This window comes from Ranitomeya imitator, chromosome 1, assembly GCF_032444005.1.
Source record: "Ranitomeya imitator isolate aRanImi1 chromosome 1, aRanImi1.pri, whole genome shotgun sequence".
NCBI classification, from domain to species: Eukaryota; Metazoa; Chordata; class Amphibia; order Anura; family Dendrobatidae; genus Ranitomeya; species Ranitomeya imitator.
Window position 1 is genome coordinate 111,987,546 of NC_091282.1, and position 26,065 is coordinate 112,013,610.

The following is a 26,065-nucleotide window of genomic DNA, read 5'->3' on the forward strand; positions in this document are numbered from 1 at the left end:
TGTATCACCGCACAGCACCCCGCCGTCCCCCCTTGTATCACCGCACAACACCCCGCCATTCTCCCGTGTATCACCGCACAGCACCCCGCCGTCCTCGCGTGTATCACCGCACAGCACCCCGCCGTCCTCCTGTGTATCACCGCACAGCACCCTGTGTATGTATTGTGGGCAGCCCCGTGCATCCCCGCACAGCACCCCGCCGTCCTCCCGTGTATCACCGCACAGCACCCTGTGTATGTATGGTGGGCAGCCCCGTGTATCACCGTACAGCACCCTGTGTAGGTATGGTGGGCAGCCCCGTGTATCACCGTACAGCACCCTGTGTAGGTATGGCGGGCAGCCCCGTGTATCACCGCACAACCCCCCGCCGTCCTCCCGTGTATCACCGCACAGCACCCTGTGTAGGTATGGTGGGCAGCCCCGTGTATCACCGCACAGCACCCTGTGTATGTATGGTGGGCAGCCCCGTGTATCACCGCACAGCACCCTGTGTAGGTATGGTGGGCAGCCCCGTGTATCACCGTACAGCACCCTGTGTAGGTATGGCGGGCAGCCCCGTGTATCACCGCACAACCCCCCGCCGTCCTCCCGTGTATCACCGCACAGCACCCTGTGTAGGTATGGTGGGCAGCCCCGTGTATCACCGCACAGCACCCTGTGTATGTATGGTGGGCAGCCCCGTGTATCGCCGCACAACACCCTGTGTAGGTATGGCGGGCAGCCCCGTGTATCACCGCACAGCACCCCGCCGTCCTCCCGTGCATCACCACGTAGCCCCAGCTGTCAGTGCCCCGTGGAGTGGGCTGCTCCATGTGTCCCGGGTGGTGACACGGTCTGGCCCGTCCTCCGATCCTCCTGCCCCTCTGACGACAGCGGAAACTGCGGCTGCTCATTATCCTCCTGGCACCGGGGTCCTGGAGCAGCACAGCCCGCCGGTCACCCCGGGACACTAGCCGGAGCCACACACCGGGGAGACCCGCACATTACACGGCAGACGGTCCTGATCGGAGACGGTCCGCTCCTCTGCCGTGCAGCCATTGTCTCACTGAGCCAGGACCATGTCTGCTGCTGGATGCTGCGCCCGGCAGGTAAGTCACTAGGACTACAACTCCCAGCACGGCAGGAACATGGTGCACGACTACCTGTCATCCAGGGGCTCATACACACAGGTGTGATGGCAGCAATACATGCGACGGGTTCTGACATTACAATCCCCTGATCTGATGGGGGTTATGATACTTTTCTATCAGACAGAATGAGAATGAAACCACTTCTTCATCACAGGTTTCTCTATGGGAATATTACACCTGGAGTGAGAGGTATGGGGGATAATTCTGGGATAAATATTTTTGGCCATTAATGTGAATGATGGGAGTTGTAATACCTCTCTGGTCAGAACCAATGGGCAGTAATTCCAATAGACAAAATGAGAATCTCAAGTGTTATTATTCCTGCATGACCATCTCCAATTTCGCCTGCGGTGCGTCTGATGGGAGTTGTTGGCCGTCCTACCAGCCAAAGAATAAATGCTGGCCCTCGCAAGTTAGATGAACAATATTAAGGACTCCACGATTCCCTTATCTGTCAGTGTCTGATACATTTTTTCACATTTTCTTGCACTTTTCCTTTCATACATTTGGTATATTCTGACACAGTCCAATACTTACATCATATTCATTGACTGGTCTTATGCATGCCTCCTCTGCCCGGCTGGTCCAGCGTGCCTTTTCTGCCCGGCTTGTCTGGCATGTCTCCCCTGCCCAGCTTGTCTGGCGTACCTCCCCTGCCCAGCTGGTCCGGGATGCCTCCCCTGCCCAGCTGGTCCGGCGTGCCTTCTCTGCCCGGCTTGTCTGGCATGCCTCCCCTGCCCAGCTTGTCTGGCGTGCCTTCTCTGCCCGGCTTGTCTGGCGTACCTCCCCTGCCCAGCTGGTCCGGGATGCCTCCCCTGCTCGGCTTGTCTGGCGTGTCTCCCCTACCAAACTGGTCCGGCGTGCCTCCCCTGCCCGGCTGGTCCGGCGTGCCTCCCCTGCCCGGCTGGTCCGGCGTGCCTTCCCTGCCCGGCTGGTCCGGCGTGCCTCCCCTGCCCGGCTGGTCCGGCGTGCCTCCCCTGCCCGGCTGGTCCGGCGTGCCTTCCCTGCCCGGCTGGTCCGGCGTGCCTCCCCTGCCCGGCTGGTCCGGCGTGCCTCCCCTGCCTAATTGGTCCAGCAGGTGCCTCCCTTGCCTTCCACTGACAAAATCATCCCCAGAGGTGGCGAGACCCCTGCGAAACACTGATCACAGCTATAGTGCCCTGATCCCCAGGAGCTTGTCTCGGGGCAGATTCATGTCCGGAGATCTGTTTTATTTGCTTACACCCCCTGTAACCTGTGCCTGGGCTACACTGGACATAACTTTGGTCACTGCGGCTTTATTTATTTTCTAGGGATAAAATAAATCACTACTGTAGGCTGGATCCACACAGTTTTTTTCAAGGATTTTTTTTTCCTTCAGTGAATCCACTGTAAAATCCACAAAAAATTTGGAAATCGCATATCCACTTTTCATTTTGTTCATTTTTTTTTTTCCTGAAGAGATTTAGAAAAATGCCTGGTGACAAAATAAAAACAGGAATAAAAAAGGTGCATGCCACTGATGAAGGAGATCTTGATAGAATCCGCTCCAAACCAGGCACTGCCCAATCAAAAGGCTGCAAACAAACCTGCCTCTGGTAGAGAACTCTCCCAGAGATCTGTGCCCTGTAATATGGGAGGTTGGCTCCGCAGCCCCGTCCTCAGCTGTGCACGTGCCGCCTCCGACCTCTTCATTGTCTATTGCAGTGCAGAGTGGCACGCAGTTATTTCCATCAGTCCCATAGGCAGTAAATGGAGCGAGGTCGCCCATGTGCCCCTCCGATCAGGTCAGGATGGGTCTGCAGAGCCTGCACTGGGGGTCTTTTCAGGGGAGGGGATACAGTGATCATCCTTTCCCCAGCGCAGGCCGGCAAAAATGCGCCAAACTGCTGGAACATAGACGATCAGTCAGAGTAAATGGGCCATTACTAGCGAAGTCCTGGGCTCTCTGCTAGTCTATATTACTGTGCCATAGAGAAGAGCGTGAGCGCTGCAGCCAATCGGTGACCTCAGCAGTGTGACCATTCACAGTAGATAGTGGTGGGCTGTTCTCGCTCCTGAATCCTCCGCCTGTGTTCTCTACAACAGATCCGCTATTGGCCTCCTTTGTCGCCAAGGATAAAAGTATCGGCGGTCCGAAATCAGATGTGCCGACCCTCACATCTGTCGGTGGAGATTCGGGGGGCTCACATACACATTACACGGTCAAACAATCTCCACCAACGTTGGTCTAATGTGTATTTGGGCCGCTGGGACCCCCGTATGGCCTGACAGGGTCCAAAATATAAATCCTAACCATTTCATTGTAAATCTTCAGCCAGAATATCCCACTCCTTCCCTTCCACTATACCTCCATTGTATCATTTGTTTGTCTTCCTCGGAGCTGAAGTTTCTGCTTCTTTGTATCAGTGAGAACACAAGTCTCATCTTCGGTTTCTTGGAGGCCGTCCAGTATTGTTTTGGCTCGGTGCGGAGGACTGAGATCACTCCCATTTTCTTTGTGGGCTCCGGCTGCAGTCTTTGCTATCACTGTACAGTACATGCTGTTGTCATGTATTCACATTGTAACTATTGTCAGTCTGTGGGAAAATGAATCGAAGCCTAGAAAACGTCAGCGCACATAATTCTGCGGAGGAAATTGTAGTCACGTGCCGTCCCAAAACCGCCAGTGCAACATCTGCCCGTCCTTGGCATAGGGTGGGCCGCTACTTTCCTTCCTTTTCAATCAGACTTCCCATCTCTCTTATTGGCGCTTTAGAAGAGTAGCAAAAATGGATTTTAGAAATAGCGCCACCATTGTCTATGGGCATTGTCTGGTATTGCAACTCGGGGCTGACTGCAATACCCAAGAGGCACCATTTTTAGAAGAGAGCATAGCCGTTATAGGACAGGCAGTCCAGTTGTCATCCGTTAAGAAAATCCAGGACCATCCGTAAAAATAGGGCACTCTTTTACCCCATCCGTAAAAAAAAAAAATAATAATATTCGAGGTGTCAATGATGTTTTTGAGGTTGAAGGAACTTATATATATTATAATAATGGAGCTTATTGTAACTTGTATTCTTAACTGTAGCATTTAGTCATATAATTTACTGCTTTTTATAAAGTTTATATCAATCAGTAAATCATATTGTTCCTGTTATTCAGCCCTTGTATCTTGATCAACATCCCCCAGTACAACATGACCATGTGATGCCCCACAGTCCCCACACACAGTATGATGTCTCCTTACACAGTGTTGTCATAACAAAGCCCCCCACACATTATTCCGTCACTACAAAGCCTCCCACATAGTATTTAGTGCCCCCCAAAGCATCCCTGACAGAATGATGTCCTTTCACAGCTTCACTCCCTCCCTTCGCAGAATTATGCAAAAAAAAACCTCCCCTAACCCCGTTCCTTCGCTGCTCCGTTCTGCGCTGTGTTCAGTTGGCACAATGTAGGGATGTTATTGTGCCTGCTGCACACTCTGAGGCAAAGGCTCAATGATGGAAGAAGGAGGTGGCTCCTCCCTGTTCCATTATTGTGTTCTCTGGCATCTGCATCCCGAGGATTCCGGTGAAAGTGAGACATCGGGCAGGGGGCAACTGTGTGGTGCAGGACGCCTCTGCATATTGTACGCACATACTGTGGCCTTTGGCTGTCCTAGTCCAAGGGCAGCACCGAAACAGCCAAAGGGCCGCACCATGTCCACGTCTGGTCTAATGTGTATGGGGGGATAAAGTCTGTTTTTCCATCATACATGACGGCACCACGAGAGAGGGGATCCGCCCATCAAGGACAGGAAACCTTCAAGATAAAAGGGGCGGCTCCTCTCTCCACATCAGTTGGTTTCCTGTCCTTGACGGGGAACCCTCAAGATGGAAGATCTGATGAAGATTGAAGAGGATGCCGGGATCTGGGTCGGGTGGATTTGGGCAGGCGCCGTCTGCTGCACCCGTCACCAGGTACCCGTAGTCGCCTCGGGGGTCAATGTATACCATGCCCCCCCTGAGCGAAGCATGGCCACAGCCCGCGAGGCGAATGCCCGGGTGAAGTTGGAGCCTCGGAGGCCTTCCCTTTTACCAAAAAAAAAAAAAAATCCACCTGCCAATTGTCCTCGGAGGTCACAAAGGTGCTCCCTCCCTGTTGACTATGGTGGCCATGCAGCCTGTGAGACACATCGGTGCCCAGGCTAGGTAAGGCTCCTTGGAGGTTTTATGCCATCCCTGTTGAGCACTGCAGATGGTCCCCCCAGCCCACCCCCTCCCCTTCCCCCCTCTCCTTCCTTCCTGGATCGGTACCTGAGACAAGCAGAGAGGTGTGGAGCGGTATCTGACAGCATGGATCTGGAGGTGGCGTGTCGGACGGAGGGGACACTGCAGAGTTTCCTGCCTGGCCGGCGCCATGATTCCAGGAGGCGGCCGCGCGTGCGCACATTGCTGGGCAGCAGCGCTCGGAACGTTTGTGCAGGGCACTGGGGCAGGAGGACAGGAATCTTCGGTGCGCACCGGAAGTAAGGGCCGGATGCGCGCCTGGAAGGTGAGTGCATGGACGCTGGAGGGCGACAGAGCAGCACGCACCGGAAGGGGTGCGCGCGCAGAACCCAGCGGTGGCACTTGGGTCTGAGGCAGGATCAACCAGGTGAATGATTAAGAGCGCGCCCCTGAAGTGGTGCCAGGGGCACGCTTTGTTTATACAGCAGCATTGCGCTAGCGGTGGCAGATGCAGGATCAACCAGGTGTTTGATTGATTACATGCACGGAGGTTGTGCAGGCACGATCAGCCAGGTAGTTAATTGGATTAAATACACCTGGTGCTGAGCAGCCAATAAAGGCAGGATCAACCAGGTGATTCATTAAAAAAAAAAAAAGTGAATCTATTTAAACGAGCTAGAAGTGCTGCCCTGTGTCACTAAAACCAGGTCAGGTTGAAGGTGACTACTCTTGTTGTGTGCTGGTGTGTATAATGGAGAGAGAGCAGATGCTACCATCGACCAAATCTGTAAGGCGGCCACTTGGTCCTCTCCGTCTACATTTTTTAAACATTATAGACTAGACCTATCTGCTACCTCTGATCTCACTTTTGGGAGAAGAGTGTTACAAGCAGTGATCCCTCCCTAGAAGAGAATACAAATCTCTGTAACTCTCTCATGGTGCCGTCATGTATGATGGAAAAACACGGGTATTACATACCTGGTAATGTGTTTTTTCATGAGACATGACGGCACCCTTATATTCCCACCCTTTTGATCACGTCATTAGTTGGGTGCATTATTTGCATTATTTGTATTATACACTCCCTGGGGTATCGGTGAATAGAACTGTATAGGATGTATTATTTATGTGTACACTAACCAGCGGAGTTCCTCTCGTACTCTGTAAAACAACTGATGTGGAGAGAGGAGCCGCCCCTTTTATCTTGAAGGTTTCCTGTCCTTGATGGGCGGATCCCCTCTCTCGTGGTGCCGTCATGTCTCATGAAAAAACACATTACCAGGTATGTAATACCCGTGTTTTTGGACAACCTGGAGGTCAACAATAGGCTACAGGGTTCTGTCTTTGGCTACTACTAGTTCTGCAGGACAACAGCTGGGAATGTGAAATGTATGTGATATCCGATCACTCTGACTGCCGGCCATAGTAATTCCTATTTAAAGGGTTGTTAAACTTTATACACCATCGGACCTTCTTTGAGAAAATCCCTATACAGGTTTGGCCATTTGCTTAACGATAATAGAAACTATGCAGAGACGATAGTTACACTCCTTACAGATATCGGCAGGAGACTGGGTTGTGTTTGTCAAAGGCCAAAGTATAAAAGCCCCTCAAAGGAACACAAAAGATAAAATTCTTCTCAAATTCTGTGCTTTGAATGGAGTCTAGTGTCCTCTTTTCTCAGCGTTTCGTTAATGGCAGATTTTATTTCTTTGGAATCAAAACTGCTGGATTCCAATAAGTTGGACGGGTTCCATTATTTCTGTACGGATCAGTCCTGAAACCACCAGAAATGGTGTGCAGGAGTACACAGAACCTGGGAGCACCACTAAAGGGGAAAAATAGTGCAATAGTAAGAAGCCAGGCTTATACAAGTCATTTTCAAAAACTATGTTATCTGATGATAGAGAGAAACTTACAAGCCACAAGAAAATAAATGACCGAAATGACAATTTACCTCAGAGTGAAATTCTAGGTGACAACAGAGGTGAAGGAAACCGAATGACAACATTGTGATAATGTGAGTCATGGAGCTCGGCGTGGCTGAGTTTACATTAGGATTGCAAAGCCTCGTGCACACCAGTAAATTCGGAGCATTGCCCTCTCTGTCGGTCCTCTAAGTCCATCTCCTCATGGAGAAACAGAACCACCTAGAAATGCCAAAGGCTTCTCGCCCAATCAACCAGTACCCTGTTCTGTACAGTTGAGGGGCAAAAACTCTAAATGGCTGTCCGCCAAATAAACATTGCCCAAAATATAAAAAAAAAATAACTCAAAAACCTATTTGTAATAATAGGTCGTTTTCTAATTATACTTTCCCATTAACAATCTCGTTTTCTTCCTGGTGTCACTCCCTTTTTAGATGTGGGAGAGGTCCTATGATAAATATAATAATGTTCTCACAGCTTTTTTCTTACTATTCAGAATGTTATGGACATTTTTTTACGACTAAGGTCTGGCTTGGTTTCCAAACTACTGACACATTCTCAAGAAAACCTCGGGGAACGAGAAATTCCTCTGCAGCCGTGGATGTAATTATTGGAATATTTCTGCTACTAAAGAGAGACTCTGATAATAAAGAGTGAATCTCCGCAATGACTAATGATCATAGACAATTTCCATCTCCTTTTACCTAGAAATCCCCACCGCTTCTATACACCCAGGACTTTCTGCTGGAAAGGATTTGGAAAGACTGGGGCAGATTTTGTGCATAGACCCTATCAAAAAGTGCACCATAAATTGGCACCTAATGTCCCCTCAAGTTTTAGACAAATATTTTTGGCTCATACATTGAAGGGTCGTGACTTAGAGGAGAATCTGGCATAGCTTAAAATGCGTCAGCATGAACAAAAAGCGACGCAAAGTACAGTGTATATATGAGGGGGATGTGCTTGATCAGCTAGAGGTGTAGGATTTGTTTGCAGACTTCACATTACTATCGCCGTGTAGTACTGCATTGTAAGTCGTTAGCCAGACTGATCAGTAGGATCTTGAATGCATCAAAACTTTTAAAATAATGGCGCCCATTTCATGGCTGCTGTAATCTGCACCGATAGTGTGCGTCTAAAAATGTTGTAAGTCCTAAATCAATTTTGTAATTTTGCAACTTATAGTTATCCCAACCCTTTTAGAGACAGCTTTCAGCGCTGTTGATGTAAGCACAAAAGCGTCTAAAAAATATAATAAACTTGGCGCACTCTGAAGAAAGTGGCCAGACATAAACCATATCTTTAAAGAAGATCTGTCACTTGCTCAAAAAAAAGTTGAATACTTTGTAAAAAAAAAAAAAAGAAAATCTCTGATCTCCCCTGATTCTGCAGTTTTTTTTATTACAGGCTGCACCACTCAATTGCAGAGATATTCACATTTGTTGCTTTCAGAGTGCACTATGTGAAATCTCTGCCTATAGTGCAATTGGGCGTTTCTTCACAGTCCTCTCTGGGGTCATGCACTTTCACCCCTTCATCCTATTTGCTGCCAACCACAGCTCAACAACATCTGAGACTGAGCTACTGAACTGTGATTGGCAGCATCTGGGAAGGAGGTGTGAAAGCACACACCACAAGAGACGACTGTGAAGAAACACCCAGTCGGTCTGCAAGCAGAGATTTCACAGAGTGCGCTCTAAAAGCAACAAATGTGAATATCTCTGTTGTACAGCGACACAGTGCAAAATGGAAAAGAGTGGCAGAATCAGGGATTTTTGCAAACTTTTTATTTTTTTTTAGCAAGTGATAGGTCCTCTTTAACTGGCACCCCATAGTAACCTATGGTTACTGTACATTAGGCATCTGCTCTTCCTTCAGGTATTTTCTGGGAATCCCCAATCTGGCTCCAGTGAACTCTGATTTAGCTCATGGTGTGCACAAGCCCCAATCTGAGAAACCAGAAAGTTAATTGTTAATATTTTCATGTTCTAAAATAATTTTTTTTATACTGTATACACTCTGTAATTTGAAGCTTGTCGGCCCCAATGAACAATCCCAAGCAGGGCCCCAAACTATCATGGCTCTTTACTAGTATTGGTCTTCTCACATGGGCAGAGGCTCTACGTGTGAAACACAGATTATTCGTTTTTTTGTTTAAGTTGGCAACTTTTTTTTACACTGGCTGATTATTTGGAACAAGAATTCTAAAGAACTCTCATTTCTCGATTACTATTTCCGTGTAAGGCTACTTTCACATTTCCGCCAGTAGTTGCCCGTCACAAAGCGTCGGCGCGACGTACCGACGGAAGTGTTTGCTTTCACATTTCCGTCTGCAGTCCCGGGCAGGAAAGAGACAGAGAGTAAGATTTCCTGCCGGGCATGCGCAGAAGGAAAAACAGGATGCAACGCACAGAAAAACGTTCCCTTGAACGTTTTTTTCCAGACGACGGCCCGCCAAAATCCGACACAACCAGTGCACAACGGACGCAACGTGTGGCCATACGTCGCAATACGTCTGCAATACAAGTCTATGGGGGAAAAAACGCATCCTGCGGGCACATTTGCAGGATGCGTTTTTTTCCCAAAACGACGCATTGTGACGGATACAAAACAACGCAAGTGTGAAAGTAGCCTAAGTCGGCTGCTGATCACCCATTGAATGAGGAAAATACTCATTCATCAGGTGAAGGCTTCATTTGTGCTGCACGAAAGATCATTGTTCTTGGCCAATCCTGTGCAAACAGAATTTGTGCTGCTAAGAACAATTTATTACTGATCATACTGATCGTTAAGTGCCTGTGTAAACCGGCCATTAGACAACGGCCAGTTGGTAAATATGTGCGGGGCGGCAATCGATTTGGTTAATGTAAACCCAACTTTAGACTTGAGATCCCTGAGGTGGCTTTTTGGTCAGATTTGAGATCTCCAAAAGAGACAAGCAGATTACAAGACTTCTGATAGTCTCCCTAGGGGACAAAGGATCAGACATGTTGAAATCCGAGTGTCCTATCCTTCTTTTCCGTGATGTCAGGGGAAGTCACTGGTCCTGATACACATCGAACTACAGATAAAGTTACAGATGTTTCAGGAGAGCTTTCTGCAGAATGTCGGTGTCTGACTCAAGCCTCTCCCTCTGTCCCCTTCCCCTCTCCATAGAATCTTATGAGCACCAGCTGTCATGTCCCATCTCAGTAATGGGAAAGTCTGTTTACATTAAAGACCTGTGAATTGAGAATTTTGAGTGTGAATTATGAGTCATGGAGGAGAAAGAAGCAGATTTATCCGATAAGATTTATGTACTATTAATTTATGGAGAAAAATAATTAAACCAATGTAGTTTTGTATGTGTTACTTATCCATGGGATTGTCTACGCAAAATCATATGAATGCCATAGTGGGAAAATAATTAAAGAGGTTGTTCATTACTTTAGCGTTGATGACCTTTCCTTATATCCGGCACCCCCGCTGATCAGCTATTATCAGTGGCAGCTGCTGGCCGGAACTACTCCCTTGCGGAGCTGGCCGCCTTCTTTTAGTGGCCCCTGCAGGGTACTACACATCCGGTTCCTATGGATTGTGAACAGGTGGCGGATGTGTAGTACCAAGGCCCCACCGCTATCAGACAGACAGCTGTGCAAGTGACTACTTCCAGACGGCCACCACAGACACTGATAACAACCGATCGGCAGCGGTGCCGGGTGTCGGACCGATCAAACTTTTATCCTAAGGATAGTTCATCAATGCTAAAGCAGTGGACAGCCTCTTTAAGAGCAGCTCCATGACAGCGGCTCTCGCTCAGGAGGACTCAGCACCTACATGCAGCAAATAAAATGAATGGAACACCATGTGCCTGTACAGCAGTCTGTGATATCTGCTGATTGGTGGGAGGTTAGAAGTCTGGAGACAACCCCTATAAGAAGCCAACACCCATGGGTAGAAGAGAGGACATGCCAGTTGCTTTCTTGAGTAGAAGATATCTGTGAACTTTCTGTTTGATCTCCAAGTCTCAGGTTTGTTCTGTGCAGTCTTCTGTTGTGTGCCGGCCCAGAACTCGACAGCGCCATCATACAGAGGAGCACACAGCGTCTTATCTCCGGTGTAAATTGGGTGCAGCCTTGAATTTCTGGTATCTCCCACACAAAACAAAGAAGCCAGTGATACAGACCAAGATGAAACCTGAGAATAGAAAAATAACTGAAGACTTGGCAAAGAGTTCACCACTATGACAAAAAATGCAAGCCAGTGTATATAAGGGGGAAACCAATACCACCTCGATACAAGTCCTGTGATATGTGAAATACTCCGTGCGATACAACAAACCCTTCAATTGATTTTTAGCTTCTTCTAGTCCACTAAATGATCTGTCCATGGAAAACAAATCAGAAAATTCTCACAACTTTTTTTTTGCAAAATGCCACAGCTAGTGATCATTCAACCCCTTAAAGGAAACCTGTCACCAGTGTCCCCCAATTGCGCCTCTGCGCAGGCGTAGTTTGCTCTGCCGTGCTGATGGCAGATCAAAGTCGTATAATGCACATTTGCCGCTTTTACTTCCAGTCAGGGCTGTGGAGTCGGTAAGCCAAACTTCCGACACCTCAATTTCAATGACTCCGACTCCACAGCCTTGCTTCCAGGTCCTCGGTGCTCTTTGGCCTCCTCCGGCGCATGCGCATTACAGTACTGTACTCACCTGTCAGCAGGTCACAGGGAAGAACGCCTGCGCAGGAGCCCAATGGGGACACTGTGTGGATGACGTAAGATGTGCCATCCACATGAAGTGGGGAAGGAGGACAGTGATTGTGAGAAGAGAGAAGGCACCACAGCAAGAAGAGCAGAGCCTATCTGACCAAACTGCACCATATAGGGGGATTATAAAGGTAATATTTTGTACTATGCAGAGAAGACTGGGGACTTATACACTGCTTACTAGAATACTGTAAAAGAGGCCTCAAAGGTGGTGGCCTTAGTTTATATTGGGAAAACCTGGTGACAGATAACTGTTGTCCAAATACTCAAAAGCTGGAGACTATCTCTCCCAAGCTGAAACCCCCTCCCCATACAAACGTTCAGCTCTACCTTTTACAACTGCTGCCCAAAACATTTCTACCCTTGGCTACAGATAGCCAAACCAGTCCTTTACCGTCCTGCTAATTTACCTCCATCCTCGCCTCTCGCCACCTCTTCTCTTTGCCGGATTTCTCTCTTGCTGCCTCCGAATCTCTTGAATTCTCTCTCAGGTAATGAAACTTGTCCCTATCACCAAAATGTTTAACCAGTTTCTGAAAACTCACTTATTGTTCTACCTGGCAATAACCTTAGATGGCTGTTAGCCAAACTCTCAGTTGGCCAATTCACTCCGCAGACACATTAATGCTCATGTTCGTTGAGAGAGGTGTACTCCGCTGCCAGACATCTCGGGTGGTGGATGATCTCCCCAAATAACAAATGGATCAATCATGTTAAAATTGACCATGTTTCTACTTCTCTCACCCCATAACAAACAATGACCACTTCTTTTCTCCCATCTAATGTGTCCTTAGTCCCCGCTTACTCCTGTCCATCCCCTCTGTCATGTACAGTACCGGACTGTGTGCCCTATCGCTAGTATAATGTGATCTGATCAGCCTGGCTCTGTGTGGGCATTATCCATTTATGGTTCTGGTGGATACCACATCAGGGCAAGGTTTGGGAGGTTCCTCTGATGATATAAGGAGGGTTATCCCTCTATGTGACTGCAGGTATAGCAGACATGTCTGGGACCTAGATTTGGCTTTTCTTCCCTTGACCCCCTGCCGTTGTACGCAATATCATGTGGCTCGGGATTGCTGATAGTTCATGGAAAGAGGTTTCCTGGTATTGGCCGACAATTACGGACATTTCAGGAGCAAGACTGATTTCTGCCTTTTCCTGGAAGACTGACTGTTCTACATTACTTACAAGCAGTGTAAAAATCTGCGGTGACTCCGAGGCCCAAGAGGCTTCATAATTCCTTGATCTTTTCTCTTACATTTAAGGCTTCATTCACACACCTGTGTGACACGTACCATTGTTGTCAGTCTTTTTTTTCCAGGACATGCACGGCCATATAGAGTTTCATTGAGCCATACATGCATCAGTTTTAAAACGTTCGTGGGACTCAGTTTGTTCTCTTCTTCTCCTCCTCTGTTTTGCAGATCAGACTCTTATTAAAGGCTTGTTCCCTTTCAGGTGATGATCATCCTTGGCTGCAGTTTGCCACATAACAAACCGTGTGGTACTCACCTTCCCCGAGTCCAACAACAAGTCTCCAATGCTGCTCCAGGTGTCTAGCATTGGTTTCAGCGCAGCAATCAGTGTGTTCAGAGACTCTGAAAGGGGCGTTCCATCTGCACGACCAGAGCCTCTGAGCTCACTGATTGGCTGTCGACGTAACGTCAGCGCCGCAGCCAGTGCCAGCGGCTGAGACTTACTGGTGGTCCTTGGGAAGCTGAGTACAGGGCGGTATGTTACGCCTTAACAAACTGCAGCCAGAGCAGAAATTGTCTGAAAGGGAACAACCCCTTTAACATTTACGGCAATCTGTATAAAACAGATGATACACTGAAGACAGACTTTGCACTTCAGCTTTCCATCTGAGTTTCATCTGTTTTTTTTAAAGGAGCCCTCCGTCTTCCATCAAACCTTTTACCCTCTTAATAGATTGCAATCATATTATGTAGCACTGTGTACTTACAATTGCTTATTTTGTCTTTCTACCCAGTTCTTTTTTGTCTCTGTTATGTGTGGAAACAGGAAGTCTCTTTTCCCTGCATGAATCATTTCCCCTCTTCAACTCCTGACTCATCTGTTCCCTCCTCCCCCTGCCAGGGACTTTTGCAATGACTCATGCAGGGAAAATTGACCTCCTGTTTCTACATAGATATTAGAGGGATTTAGCTAGTCAGTTTTTCATCACATGATGTTATAGCCCTGATGGTAAAAAAAAAGAATTAGCTGGGTAGAAAGGCAAAATGAGCAATTATAAGTACACTGTGCCATATAATATGCTGACTGCAATTTATTAAGAGGATAAAAACTTTGATGAGAAGAGTAAGGGTGTGTGCACGTTGCGGATTTTGCTGCGTCAAAACCGCTGCGGATTTGCAGCTGTTTTCCATGCGTTTACAGTACCATGTAAACCTATGGTACACCAAATCCGCAGTGCACATGCTGCGGAAAAAAATTCTTTGTGCGGATTCCGCAGCGGTTTACTCCTGCTCCATAATAGGAATCCACAGGTGGAATCCGCAGAAAAACCGCATAAAATCCGCAGCTAAAACGCAGTGCTTTTTACCTGCGGATTTCTCAAAACAGGTGCGGAAAAATTCGCAGCGGTTCCATCTACGTGTGCACATACCCTAAGAAGAGCGCTTCTTTAACTGATACATTTATTTTTATATCCAGTCTACTGCCTCAGAGAAAACAATGGAAGCAGCTTGGTTAACACTTGAAAAGAAAATCCATCTGTTTCTCTGGGATGGTAACGCTCACTCGGGTGTGTGAATGGAGCCTTATATGAAGTATGACTGGAAATTAATTTGGCAAGATTGCAAAAATTTAAGTGCTCATCTGAAGAAAATAATTCCTACCAACTGGGGTAAATATTTTTTTATATAAAAAATTGCATGAAGGTTGAAAAGATAAATGTGCAGCAGTTATTACTCATTTTAATGCATCTTTTTTGTTGCAGAATTGTCTTGTTGCAGTTTTAGTGCTGATTTTTTGCTTTGTGTGTGGTTCTTCCTGCTTGTGTTATATCACATCCATTCCCTGTAGAAAGCTACCTCTGTGTTTTTGGGCCAGAAATGCATGTAAAGCTTATTTAAAAAAAAAAAAAAAAAAAGAATAGGAGCTATACTTGTACATGTGTATTTTGATGCCAAAAATTAGCTTCTCATTGAAGTTTGTTGGGGGGAAAAAAACATCCAAACGCAGACACAATTGACATACTGCAGATGTTAACAATCACGCCGCATGTCAGATTGTGAGGAGCTAAAAAAAATGCAACGTGTACATGAGATCTGAGAAATCTTATTGAGTTTGGTGGTACGCTATTCTGTGGGTGGGTTTAGGACAAAAAAACACATTATGTGCATTGATCCCCCAGAGTATATGAACATCATTGAAGGAGGCCATTATGACTTGATGTGTCCTAGTATTGCAAGGTTCCTATTTATTTGAATGGCCAGCGAGAAATTGTACATCTTCCCAGCGGCAGCGATCTGGAGACGAGCCCTTTACTTCTTCTTATCCATATCATAACAATGTCCCATAAAGTTGTTATCACACAGGTCTAATTGCTCAGTTCTTACTGATTTTTAGAACAGTAGCATCTGGTCACCATTCCAGGCAAGAAAATGGGCCGTAAAAAAAAGAAACGTATGTATATGGTTTATGCTGGTCCATTTTGCCAATCGAATTTTCACATTCAGGTGAATGGGTCAGTGAAAACAATGAAGAAAGGACAGTACCTTATCGTCATCTGTGTTCTCTCAGTTGTAGGGTGAATCAAAGACCTTGTTTGCTTTTCAAAAAATGTATAAGTGACAATATAACAAGAGATAGGCATTACACTTGTAAAGATAGGAAAATCAGTCATATGTTCTAAAAATCACAATCCAAATAATAGAAAACACAAAAGACATTCCTACTTCTAGGAAAGAAAAGAGCGGGAGAACCAAGAAAAGGGAAAGAAAGAGAAAGAAAGAATAGGGTAGGAGGATATGGATGTCCTCAGTCTCCACATGAACATTATACGTCTATCAGCCAAGAGTCCAGATCTGGAGTTTCTCTGAACATAGTCCATGCAGTCCAAGTGTTAAATTTTTTCTTTCTCTACCAGGTTTTTGGGCTACCAACTCTTCCGTTCTCTAGGCCTCCTACACCTCAAGTGGCTGTCAGCCGAATGATGGCTCGTCAGATTGTGTGGCTAGCAGCTGTCTCCTCCAGCTTTACCATTCACGGGAGACGTTTCTCTGTCTAGCGTGTCTGTGCTATCTAGAAGACAGTTGTTGACAGACACTTCTGGCGTCTGCTTATGACAGGGAGAACGATAGAATTGACAGTCCAAAATCATACTTACCAGATTGTCAACTCCTTCGGCCATGATCTGTCCAGCTGCCCCCACACCGTAGACTGCCTACCGAACCCATCAGTTTCTGAGGTTCGGACAACGTTGGTCTGATGTCTATATGGGTCTCAAGGGTACAAGACGAAGAGGGGCCAATTGCTTCCAACATGTGGGCATAAATTCAAGGAAGATTGTGCAGGACCAGCGTTATTTTCTAGGGGTATCCAGAATGTCCAGCCTGTTCTGTCATCCTGGGAAGAAGGGATAATCATGTAGAAAAGTAAAGGGGCCCGGGATGGAGGTTAAGGATAAGGAAGATCTAGCAAAGCAAAGGAGATCTTTGATGAGTAATGGGTTGGACTTTGAAGCAGGATGAGTGGTACCAGCAGACCACAGGATCACTAAGAAGATCCATGATTAAATAAATCACGAGTGCAGGTTTCCAGTACTGCATTGTGATAAATCGTTGTCCTTTTTCTTTTTTTTTAACCAACTGGTGAGCTTGGGAAACCTCAATCCTTTTTTTATCTTGGCATTCAAAAAAATGATGATCCACAGAGACCAAACAGATGAAAATGTCCATCTTAGTGCGGATGTGAAAACGAAAAAAACATCAATGACTTGTGAATAAGGCTTTCTGAAAATTCTGGTTTCCAGACCATCAGTAATGAAAGCTGTTACATGAACATTTCTAGCTGTTCTTCATATAGAACTTATTTCCTGAGCCGTTTCTTTTGATCTCTCATAAGAGAATATTTGCATGTCTTGTATGCGCAGTATTAGACTTTTCCTGTCCTTTTATGCTTATCTGAAGTATAATTGTTACCCTCAATCCTTAAAACACAAAAAAACAATCCCCACCTAAAAAGTAGTGTAGATTCCTCTCTGTATCGGATCTTCTGTTCATACTTTCATATCCGTGTTTTATAGAGGGAGACTATAATCAGGTTTTAGTAAATATAATTTTGGAATAAGGAATGGGGGAGGGGATAATCAGTGCGACGTTCTCACTATTGGAGCAATAAATTGATAGTAAAGGTTAATGGACTAAATATGGATGAAGTTACTGTAAACTGCGAAATACATGACCCGCATGGCCTATCATACACCCGTGTAGTAAATTTATGAGTTTTTTTATAAACCATAATCCAGGTATTCTTACTTTTGCACCTGGAGCTACAGCTTGTTTTCTTGGTCATCTGAATCTAATTAGAAACCGGCTTAAAGGGCACCCATCATCATGAAAATTTTGTCCAATCTGTACTCTGGCTCCATTATATAGAGCAGGAGGAGCTGAGCAGATTGAAATATATGGTTTTGTGCGAAAACATTCAGTATAATCTGTGTTTTAATCCTTTATTCCTCTGCTCTTTCTGTGATTTTTGGTCCAGCGGGCGTCCCATCAGTGACTGACAGCTTTCTTTGTACAGGCGTGCATACAGAGATGGCTGTCAGTCACTGATTAGACCGCCCACTGGACTATAAACACCAGAAAGAGAAGAGATTAAATGATTAAACCCCAGATTATTATTTATTCCCACTGCACCATTGTATATTCTGTTTTGTTAGGCTACGTTCACAATAGCGTTGTGCGGGGCAGCGTCGGCGACACAACGCATGCAAAAACGCATGCACAATGCAGCTTTTTGTGACGCATGCGTTCATTTTTGCATGATTTTTGGTGCACAAAAAACTGCATCATGCAGCGTCCTCTGCGCCCTGACAGTTGCGCCAAAATGACGCATGCGTCACAAAAGGCAAGACAACGCATGTCCATGCGCCCCCCATGTTAAATATAGGGGTGCATGACGCATGCGTCGCCGCGGCTGCGCCCGACGCTGCCCCGCACAACGCTAATGTGAACGTAGCCTTAGTGTGTGTCTGGTTTTTTGTTGTTGTTGTTTGATTTTATTCTGCCATACTGCTCCACAGAAATGGACTTTTTTTTAATTTAGAGGTAATGTTTATAGTTTTTACAAGGGGCCGGTGCTCACAGGCTAAGCAGCCTAAACACGCCCCTGAGGAATCCAGAGTACCGCCCCCTTTTAAAGACTATAGAAATTGTCACTTAATAAAAAAGCTCATATCTCTAGAGCTGTGTGGAGGATTTAATAGAATTCTCAGGAGCAGTATGAATAAAATATGAGCAAACACTTTCCACTTTTGACCTATCTGGAGCCAGTCTGCTTTAATGATAGGAATGATTCATTACCGGGGAACACGGTAACTATTTCCATAAAAAAAATAGATATATTGTAGTACAGGAACACAATCCTGACACTAGGAGCTAGAGTTTGTTCACACAACTGCTTTTTCCTGGGGATTCCACCTGAAGAAGTGCCACAAACTGATTTGCAAAAAAATGAACATAATGCACAGCAATGTAAAAACAACATTTCTGCGCACGTTTTGTTGTAAATAACTTAATTTAACCACAATAAGGTTCAGAAACCATGTAGCAGTTAAAAGAAGTAGCATGTTTGTTATTTGGGCAGCCTACACTATAAAGCAGCTCGCTAGCTATATTTTAAATGATAGAAAAAGCCGCTGCAAAAATTACAGCAAGGAAAAAGCTTGCCAGCTTTAGGGCAGCATGGTGGCTCAGTGGTTAGCACTGTTGCTTTGCAGCGCTGTGGTCCTGGGTTCAAATCCCACCAAGGACAACATCTGCATGGAGTTTGTATCTTTTCCCCATGTTTATGTGGATTTCCTCCGGGTTCTCTAGTTTCCTCCCACACTCCAAAGACATACTAAGGAAATTTACATTGTGAGCCCCAATGGGGACAGTGATGATGTCTGCTTAATAAATGGCATATAAAATAAGTGAAATAAATCCGTTCCATCTTCAGCTTGTGGTTGGTGAAAGGTTCATCTCATTAGACAATGGAAGTCTTCAGGCAGAGTAGAGGGGGGAGGTTTCTGCTGCAGCTGGTTGTCATACAGCCACACACATGACAGTGAGGATAAAGTACAGGAGGAGGCGACATGGCTAAATTCCTGAGATATAGAGAAAGGATTTTGGGTATGTGCACACACGTTGCGGAATTTGCTGCGGATTGGCAGCGGTTTTGATGCTGTGGATTCGCAGCGGTTTTCCATGAATTTACAGTACCATGTAAACCTATGGAAAACAAAATCCGCAGTGCACATGCTGCGGAAAAAAACGTGCAGAAACTCTGTGTTGTTTATTCCGCAGCATGTTCATTCTTTGTGCGGATTCCACAGCGGTTTACACCTGCTCCATAATAGGAATCCGCAGGTGGAAAACAGCAGGTGGAATCCGCATGAAATCCGCTGGTAAAACGCAGTGCTTTTTACCTGCGGATTTCTCAAAACAGGTGCGGAAAAATCCGCAGAAGTTCCATCTACGTGTGCACATACCCTTTATATATTTTTCATTTTAATTGTAATATTAAATACAAAATTGCATCAAGGAGAAGGTTAAGAGATGAGTTTCTGGGATAATTATTGATTTTGTTGCGCAATTTCTGTGTTTAGACACAGAACCTGCAGGATACAGAACGGTAATAATAAAAGGTGGACATGTGTGATCATTGTGTCCATTCGCTCCACCATCATGGAGAACACAGGAAGCATCTGCTGTGGATCCAGTGGTCAGTTCTGCTCAGAAAGGAATGGTGTATTTGTGGTGTGTGGATTGTTGTCATTCCTAGGGATACACGGTGATTGTAATGTAGGGTTCACAAAACCAAAGGGTCTTGTTGTCCCTTAGAGGCCTTTAATTGTGGTCTCCATGATGATAGCCCCCCTGACTGAGCTTCTTCACGTCGAGCTGTGTCCCTTACCATAGACCTTCTGTACTCGCCGTTTACATTCCTTTTTTAGAAAAGAAGAAATAAATGAAGAAATAGAAGACGCATGTTGGCTACAGATGAAAAACCACCCGGCTGTCATCTTGTCTCCACATTTAGCTTATTACTGGTGTGCTCTTCGCTAGGCCTGCTATTAGGGCACTAAATACAGAGCAAAATGTGAGGAGCCCTGTGATTTGGATGGAAACACTGTGCCAGAACGGTTTTAATGTGATGTCCAGTACTGAGCAGACATTGACCCTCCCTTAGCAAAGTATGGCTCTCTGTAGGCTCTGTTTGGCACTACTTCATCACAGAGTGACACTGTGGACATTATAAGACTATATTGGATGAGTATGGCACCATGCGGGCACAGTATGGTACTGACTGGGTACTTTTTAGTTTCATATGGCCACTGTATAACAGTCTGGGCGCTGCTTGTATGCACCATATATGAACAGCTTCCGGCACTGTCTGGGCACGACTCGGCTGTTCACTCGGTCAATATTTGGTCAGTTTTTACCTCAGTATTTGTAAGCCAAAACCAGGAGTTGGTGATAAGTACAGAAGTGGTGAGGTGTTTCTGTTTTCCTCTCCTGGTTTTGACAAATACTGAGGTAAAATACTTACCAAATACGTGTGAACACGTATGAACAAACACGTGTGAACGTGGGCTAGCACTCCATGACAGTAAATGGCGGTGGTATATTTTACATCCTCATTTTTACTTTCTATAAGAAAGTTGTGAGAAATGTTTATGTTGGTGTGGCCGATATCCGGCAATGTTGCAGTGCCCTTTCTGTCACATATGTGTCTGTGATAAAATCTTATGTACGCTCATTTGTCCTTTTATCATGAAATATATCTTGTACTTACAATTTGCACAGTAGAAAGTGGCCACAGGGGTGTAGCAAAATCGGATCAGGGGCTGCAATGATGCCCAGGTCCTGGAGCTTAGGTGGGTCTAAAAGGACAGTTTTGTACATATGAGAAAACCAAATACGATTAAAGGCCTGTGATAATTTGGGGTCCTGTTGGAGATTTTTTGTTGGGGCCCAAAAGCTTTGTTACCCCATGGATATGCGATCATCACCTATGGGCATAATGGAGGGCGGTGGTTTAAATTGTGACCATAAGACCATGTGCGCATTAGTCTTTTTTCCCCCGAGATTCTCTTGACTACACTTCGCCCAGGGGCAAACATAGCATTGGTGCAACATGGGCAGCCACATAGGGGCCCAAGAAAGAAGGGGCCCATTTATACCAGTTACAATTCTGCATTTTTAGGAGCTCTCGGTCTGCAGAGGGCCCATATATTGTTCTTGCACAGGGGCCCTTTGCTGTCTGTGTCTGCCAGTGACTTTGTCTGTATATTTGATGAACGGTAGCGTGTACGACGCACTGTATCACAGGCCGTCATTGAATATACACGGTTTCCCTCATTTCATCAGAATAGATATTTCTTTGCACAGAGTCAACGAGGTGCTGGAAACTTTAAAGTGTAGAAACCTGTATGATGGGAGATGTCCGTGTGTCGTGTGCATGGCAGACACGGTGCGCTCTGTAGTCGTCTGTGACCATGTTTGCTTCTGGACTCTCCGGAATGGGATCTGACGAGACTGTGCTGCTTATATAGTGAAGATAAACACCCGTAGTGTCCTGTACATTCCTGGGCTTGTGGATCCTCCGCCACTTGGGACCTGGCCCTTCCCACAACTGAAAGAGACTTTGTCAATTACGGAAATGACTATAAAGACTTTAATCTGTATAATCTTCCATGTATAAAAACTTATAAGGTGCGCAGTCACCTTCTGTTTTATCTACACGACCACGTAACTGTGAATGACAATGCCTTAAAGGGGCTTCCCATAATATTCTATTCCTTTCTCGCTGACTTGCCCCAATTGCCATTAATTGTACATTATGCATTAGTTAAACACAGGCAACAATACATACACAATAATTAAATACTATATGCTCACGCTTTTACTCCAGCACATGAGCGTCCCTGATCTTCCCTGTCCGTCTTCTGTTCACAATGGCTGCAGGCATCTCAGCCCGTATGCCCCATGTGGTGTCTGCAGCCAATCAGTGGCTTCTGTGGTATACGTTCAGAGTAAAAACATTAACAATATATTATTTTTTTTATATATGTATGTATTGCTGCCTGTGTGCATTATCTTGGACTAGCCCTTTAAAGGGAACCTGTCATGCCAAAAAAATTGAGTCTTTTCTGGAGACAACATGTTATAGAGCCAGAGGAGCTGAGCAGATTGTATGGTTATGTATGAAGAAATTCTCCATTCTCCAATTCTACTGGAGCTTAGTAGTGGGGGGAGTTACTGAATCTTAGTAGTGGGGGGAGTTACTGGAGCTTAGTAGTGGGGGGAGTTACTGGAGCTTAGTAGTGGGGGGAGTTACTGGAGCTTAGTAGTGGGAGGAAGTACTGAAGCTTAGTAGTGGGGGGAGGTACTGAAGCTTAGTAGTGGGGGGAGTTACTGGAGCTTAGTAGTGGGGGGAGGTACTGGAGCTTAGTAGTGGGGGGAGGTACTGGAGCTTAGTAGTGGGGGGAGTTACAGATGCTTAGCCAGGTGAGGTAGTGGAGAGAGTTACTGGAGCTTAGTAGTGCGGGAGGTACTGGAGCTTAGTAGTGGGGGGAGTTACTGGAGCTTAGTAGTGGGGGGAGTTACTGGAGCTTAGTAGTGGGAGGAAGTACTGAAGCTTAGTAGTGGGGGGAGGTACTGAAGCTTAGTAGTGCAGGGAGTTACTGGAGCTTAGTAGTGGGGGGGAGGTACTGGAGCTTAGTAGTGGGGGGAGGTACTGAAGCTTAGTAGTGGGGGGAGTTACTGGAGCTTAGTAGTGGGGGGAGGTACTGGAGCTTAGTAGTGGGGGGAGGTACTGGAGCTTAGTAGTGGGGGGAGTTACAGATGCTTAGCCAGGTGAGGTAGTGGAGAGAGTTACTGGAGCTTAGTAGTGCGGGAGGTACTGGAGCTTAGCTGGGGGAGCTACTAGAAGTTAGTAGTGGGGGAGGTTACTGAAGCTTTGCTGGTGGAGGTACTGGAGCTGAGAAGTGGTATGAGGTACTGGAGCTTAGCTGGGGGAGTTACTGGAGCTTAGTAGTGGGGGAGTTACTGAAGCTTAGCTGGGGGAGTTACTGAAGTTTTTCCGGTGTGAAGTTACTGGAGCTTAATAGTGTGGGGAGTAACTGTGATTTAGCGGGTGGGGAGTTACTGGAGCTTAGTAGTGGGATTGGTGGAGGTTACTGGAGCTTAGTGAGGATGGATCCTTAGCTAGGGATGTACAAGAGTTTAACAAGGCGAGGTACTGGATATTGAAGAATACAAGTTTTAAAGATCCAGAAAAAAACAAGTTTCCTTTAGTTTGCTTTGTATTAAAAAATGAGGAGAGACCACTAACACAATCCAAATATAAATGAGCTGTAGTGTTTGCTGTCGCAGGGTGATGGGACCTCCAGAGGTCATCTGTAATTGCTGTGGAGTCACAGCAAGTGTTTAATTTCACTGTTGTGCCAACATGGGAGAAATTAATGTGCTCATCTCGCGCACCAGCTCCATTCCAGCGATGCAGACACTGGATTTTCTGCGGTTTGTGTAGCCCTACAGTCACTCAGCGGCTGTTATTGGGCTGCTGCGCTCCCTCTTTTGCTTGTCTGACATTTGTCCTAGAGAAGTCAAAGCGCAGCAGCCCAATAGCGGCCGATTATTGCGTGCAGGGGGTCACTTGAGCTTTGGGAGACCTGGTGCCGACATCACTGGAAATTGAGAGTCCGGGAGCCAAGTATGTTATTTTTATTTTACAAGGGGACTGCTTCATTTAAAAGGGGCTGTCCAGGGAGGTCCAAGGGCCATTTTATATGGGCAGATAAAGTGCTCGTAACAATATGGGAGTTCGTTTAGATTTCCATTCACATTTCATAGCAGATGATCTGGTAACTCTACTGATGGGATGAATTATGGCTATAATTATTGTTATTATGTCATTTTGGCTCATTTGTGCTCGCACTGATAACTATACTTATCCTGGCAGGTGGATACACGCATAGAAAAGCTGCACCTGTACAGATCATGTGATGATAAAAAAAAACTTGTAATGTCACTTCTTATGTGTTTGGATTTTATTTTTGTCATTTTTCTACTAAGGGGGTTTTTAAAAGATTTTTTGGATGATCTTTGGGGATGTGACCCATCATGGAGCAGCGCAAACACTTCACTAGTGTGACCGCGTCTGGGACCACCACTCACCATTAAAGTGAACTGGGCTGAACTTCTTGGGCCCCCAATCATCACAAATGGATAACCTCTCCAAAATAAAGCAATGAATGCCATGCACGCTATGTATACAGTATGTGTATACGCTGTAATGCCGGTCATATTGGCTCATGGTCCCAAATATTAACATGTAAACCCCATGTACACATTTGGGTACAAGATGGAGAATGGGAGGAAGGTCAGAAGTCCACGTTTTCCACCTCTCAGCAGAACTGCATGCAGCAACCTAAAGTCTGCCATAAACAGCATATTCTTTATTTTATGTGTTAGTGTAGAGATTGATTGAATTTAATATCTTTTTTTTCTGTCTTCTTTTGCAGGTGGCCTGCTGCTGCGGGGCTGCGGCCTGCGCCCTGTGCTGTACGTGCTGCCCGAAGATCAAGCAGTCCACCAGCACCCGCATTATGTATGCCTTTTTCTTCATTCTGGTCACCATACTCTGCGCTGTCATGATGTCCACGAGTGTGGCCAAACTAATGGAAGACCATGTAAGTTATCCATGAAGGGAAGGAAACTAGAATATGAAAACCCAGCAGCCATTCTACAATTTTACATTGATGTCCTTAAAGGGAATCCATCAACAGGTTTTTGCTTTATAATCTGAAAGCAGCATAATGAAGAGTCCCTAATTTCAACAATGTGTCACTTACTAGGCTGAGAGTTGCTGTTTCAATAAAATCTGTGTTTTCTCAGCAGGAGATTATGACTTCAGGACTAGGCTTTCTGCCTATGCACAGTGTACACAGAAAGCTGCCAATTGGTGTGGGCAGGGATATACTGAGCTCAGCATTCAGAGAACTGCTAGATCTGGAGCAGAGAAAGCAGTGATTGTATCAAAATGAAAGCAAGCAGCCCAGTCAGTCACACATCACTGGAGTCAAGGTCTCTGCCCCTACATCATGCTGCTCTTAGATTACATAGCAAAAACCTGGTGATAGTTTCCATTTAACATATTACGACTACAATAATGCAGTGCGATCATTAATGTACTCCGATCGATCAGGCAAAATAAAAACAGTTTTAGATTGCAATTGGATGGGAAAGATGCTGGTGTGTGTACATGTTTCTGTTACATGCTTGTTATGGTGCCTCCTGGCGTTCTACGGATTTGCTTATAAAATGTCCACCAAAGGCTATGTTCACACTAGTCGTTTTTTTATGCAAATTTTCAGCTACGTTTTCCAGTGACAGTAAAGATTTCAGAAATCTCATGCACCCAGCTTGTTTTTTTTGTTGTTGTTTGGATTAGACCAGTTAAATTAAATGAGCGATATGTACAAAGTAATAATTGGCTGACCAAGGTGTGAAATTGAGCAAAGCCTCAGCAATGGCTGACGAAAGTGTAAAAGTAAACAGTGTCCTACTAAGAAACGATGACATACTCATCCGTAAAAATAAATAAGATCATTAAAAATGTATGTAAGTCGGATCCGCCCACTTATGAAAAGGCAAAGGTCCATTTGCTTCTTCTATACAAAAGAAAATTGCAAAAAATAGACATCGGAATGAGGCCTTAGTCCCCATTCACACTGCATTCTTCCCGTCTCTGCCGGGGCTTTTGTCCAAACCCCCCGCAAAACGGGATTGTATTTATTTTTACCTGGTGTAAATGCTGCTGTCCTCCTGAATCCGTAGATGGTTTT

At 45.7% G+C, this 26,065-nt stretch overlaps 1 protein-coding gene across 1 annotated transcript in view; it reads left to right on the top strand.

The window, feature by feature from the left end:
* Positions 1-865: 865 nt before the first annotated feature.
* Positions 866-26,065, top strand: part of SERINC5 (serine incorporator 5) — a 72,337-nt gene continuing 47,137 nt past the window's right edge. The window contains exons 1-2 of the mRNA XM_069749773.1: positions 866-1,088; positions 24,743-24,910. Coding sequence (XP_069605874.1) covers positions 1,059-1,088; positions 24,743-24,910 — 198 coding nt within the window. The 5' untranslated portion in view covers positions 866-1,058. The remainder of the gene's footprint in view (positions 1,089-24,742; positions 24,911-26,065) is intronic.